General features: G+C 53.1%; 1 protein-coding gene across 1 annotated transcript in view; it reads right to left on the bottom strand.

Moving 5' to 3' along the window:
- LOC106806717 (cholinesterase 1-like) overlaps positions 1-2,914 on the bottom strand; it is a 15,776-nt gene that overhangs the window by 4,551 nt on the left and 8,311 nt on the right. The window contains exon 2 of the mRNA XM_014808747.1: positions 110-1,703. Within this exon, the coding sequence (XP_014664233.1) occupies positions 110-1,617 (1,508 nt within the window). The 5' untranslated portion in view covers positions 1,618-1,703. The remainder of the gene's footprint in view (positions 1-109; positions 1,704-2,914) is intronic.

Genomic DNA, 2,914 nt, shown 5'->3' with positions numbered 1-2,914 from the left:
CACACACACACACACACACACACACACACACACACACACACAAACAAACAAACACACACACATACACACACACACGCCCACACACACATACACACACATAAATACATACTTGGTGCTGGCGAAGTTCACTATGTACATCATCACGTCCATCGTCAGGTTGCGTTCCTGTCCAGTGTAGTTCCCGGACTCTCCTAGCGGCATCCCGAACGTGTAGTCGAGATCGTCGGCGTGCGCCGATCCGATCCACTCCGGATACGCCGACGACTCGGTCCGGTGCGAGAACTGGTACATGTAGACGTCGGCACCTGTCTCGGCCCACAGCAGCGCGAATCGGTTGACGGGACACGTGAAGTGGTAGTCACCGACCATCGCTCCGAGTGCGCGAGCGTTCTCTCTGTCTCCGTACGGCCACGCCGAGTAGATGTAGCGGATCACGTCCAGCGTGCTCTCGCCGTAGCGTGGGAAGATCCTCGCTACGGACTGTGAGTACTGCGCGCGGCTGACTGCCGACGAATTCATCGTCGGAAACAGGTGCGGAAGCCCGAACATGACGAAGAAGGTTCCCTCATCGGCGACGCTGCTGACCATGATGGGGACAGTGTCGCTCACCTGGGTGACAGCTTTCTCGGGGGGTGACAGAAGGAAGTAGTTGTCGACAGTGGGCGTGAACGCGTGCAGGAGGATACCTATCGATTCAACGACGCCCGGCTGCAGGGAAGTCCGCGGGAACGCTTCGGCCGGAACTTCACGAAGACAGTCGACGACTTCCTGTTCCGTCGGTCGGTCGCATTCGAGAGCGGTGACGAGTTTGCGCGACAGGTTCAGAATCCGCTCGGGGGCGCTGTACGAGTAGCGACACAGTGGCGACGAGCTCTGCAATATGGCCGCCGAGAACAAGCCGGCGCTGAGCGGCGAGAGAAGGTGGTAGCCGACAGCCGACGCACCGGCGCTCTCTCCCATCAGCGTAATACGCCCCGGGTCTCCACCGAAGGATGCAGCGTTCTCCTTCACCCAGCGCAGTGCTAGCAGCTGATCCAGCAGCCCCATGTTACCCGCCACCGCGTCGCCACCGAGATACATGAACCCGAGCGCCCCCAGGCGGTAGTTCATCGAGACGACGATGACGTAGCCGTAGGCGGCCAGGTATTTGCCGTCGTAAAGATCGAGCGTCGCCGAACCCATGAAGAACCCGCCGCCGTGTATCCAGACGATGACGGGCAGGTGGCCGTAGCTGGTTTTCGGCGCCCACACGTTCAGGTAGAGGCAATCCTCGCTGATCTCCGTGTTCACCTCCCACTTGTCGGTGACGTGATACGTGATGCGCGACAGCGGCGCCTGCGGACAGGTGGCGTGCCGTTCGGTGGCGTTCAGCAGGTGGCGCCACGGTCGCTTCGGCTGCGGACGCGCGAAGCGCAGCGCGCCGACGGGCGGCTCGGCGTACGGGATGCCAAGGAAGATGCGCGTGCGAATGTCGAGCACCATCTCCTGCCTTCCCCTCACGCGGCCGGTCGTCGTGCGAGTGATGGGAGACTTCAATCGTCTCCTGGAGGGCCTGGCCTCCGCTGCGCACGTGGTCAGGGCGAGGATGAGGAGAGTGAGCTGCAATGATGTCCTCATCGTTGCGGCTGCTGCTGATGAACGATGATGAGCGGCGATGTTCACTCGTTAACAAGCAGCAATGTCTGTGTCAGCTTGATAATTTCCTGTTATGAATACAAATAAAATAAATTGTTAAAATAATGTTAAAACAAATGTTAAAATATATAATAATAACAGACCTACACATTCACCAATGCTATCAAAATCAGGGCCGATGATTGTACATCTCTACGAGACTCTTACTTCATCTTGATAAAAAAAGAACTGTCGCTACATCACATTATCCCTACTCTGCGTAACTAGACTAAAATATAGGGGGTGGGTGAACGTCGAACGCTACGTTAAATCTCGAGGTCTCACATTTCGTTGTTAAGGTAAGGGGTTGCTCCAGAGGGGCTACAAACCTACCGGGAAGCTTAGGACCACCGGTCGAGGGGAGGAATCGAGTAACTCATAGGATAATCTATGAAAGTATTTGGAGTCGTTCTTTATCTGTAGTCATCTCTGGTCGCAGTAACAATCAGTAGGACGAATGACTGATTTTATTCTGTGCATACGATAATTTGCAATATGTAAATACATAGATGGTGCAATTGTTTCCTTCTAAACGCGCTGAAAATGTAATCATTAAAATTTGGAGAAAAACAATTAGGAACCCCTAGTTTTAGATAGCTGCTCGCCTACTATTCTTAATATTTAACCCCCTTCCGTCGGCGACCGAGATTCCACTCCCGAGGCAGGCAAAATACCCTTCACGGTTTTATGTAAATCATACTAATTATATGTCTCACTGTGCATGTGTAAAATTATTATTTCGTCATTAAAATATCTCAAAATTTAATATCTCAAGTGGGAATTCGTAATATCAGAAGTACATAATAAAAGAACGTTTTTATTTTTATGTGTGTGTGTGTGTGTGTGTGTGTGTGTGTGTGTGTGTGTGTGTGTGTGTGTGTGTGTGTGTATGTGTGCGTGCGCGCCGCGTGTGTGTTTGTGGTCCTGTGGATAGTAGGCCTACCTATCGCTTCCATTTTTAAACCATTTGATAAGTTTGTTACGAAAATATTTTATGTTACCGATCTCTCTGCCGCACGACCAAGGGTTTTGGCACCAAACACACACACACACACACGCACCCGACACAACAACATAGGCGCACCCCACGCACGCACGCGCCGCGCACACACACACACGCACACGCAACACCAGCAGCCCCGCAACACGCACAAACGTCACACCCCACGCACACGACAGCAACACACACACACACAACACACACACACACGCACGCACGCACGAGACGACCACGCGTACA

This window comes from Priapulus caudatus, unplaced genomic scaffold (genome assembly GCF_000485595.1).
Source record: "Priapulus caudatus unplaced genomic scaffold, Priapulus_caudatus-5.0.1 Scaffold175, whole genome shotgun sequence".
Lineage (NCBI taxonomy): Eukaryota > Metazoa > Priapulida > Priapulimorpha > Priapulimorphida > Priapulidae > Priapulus > Priapulus caudatus.
Note: the sequence above shows the minus strand (reverse complement) of the source record. Positions and strands in the feature narration are given on the sequence as shown.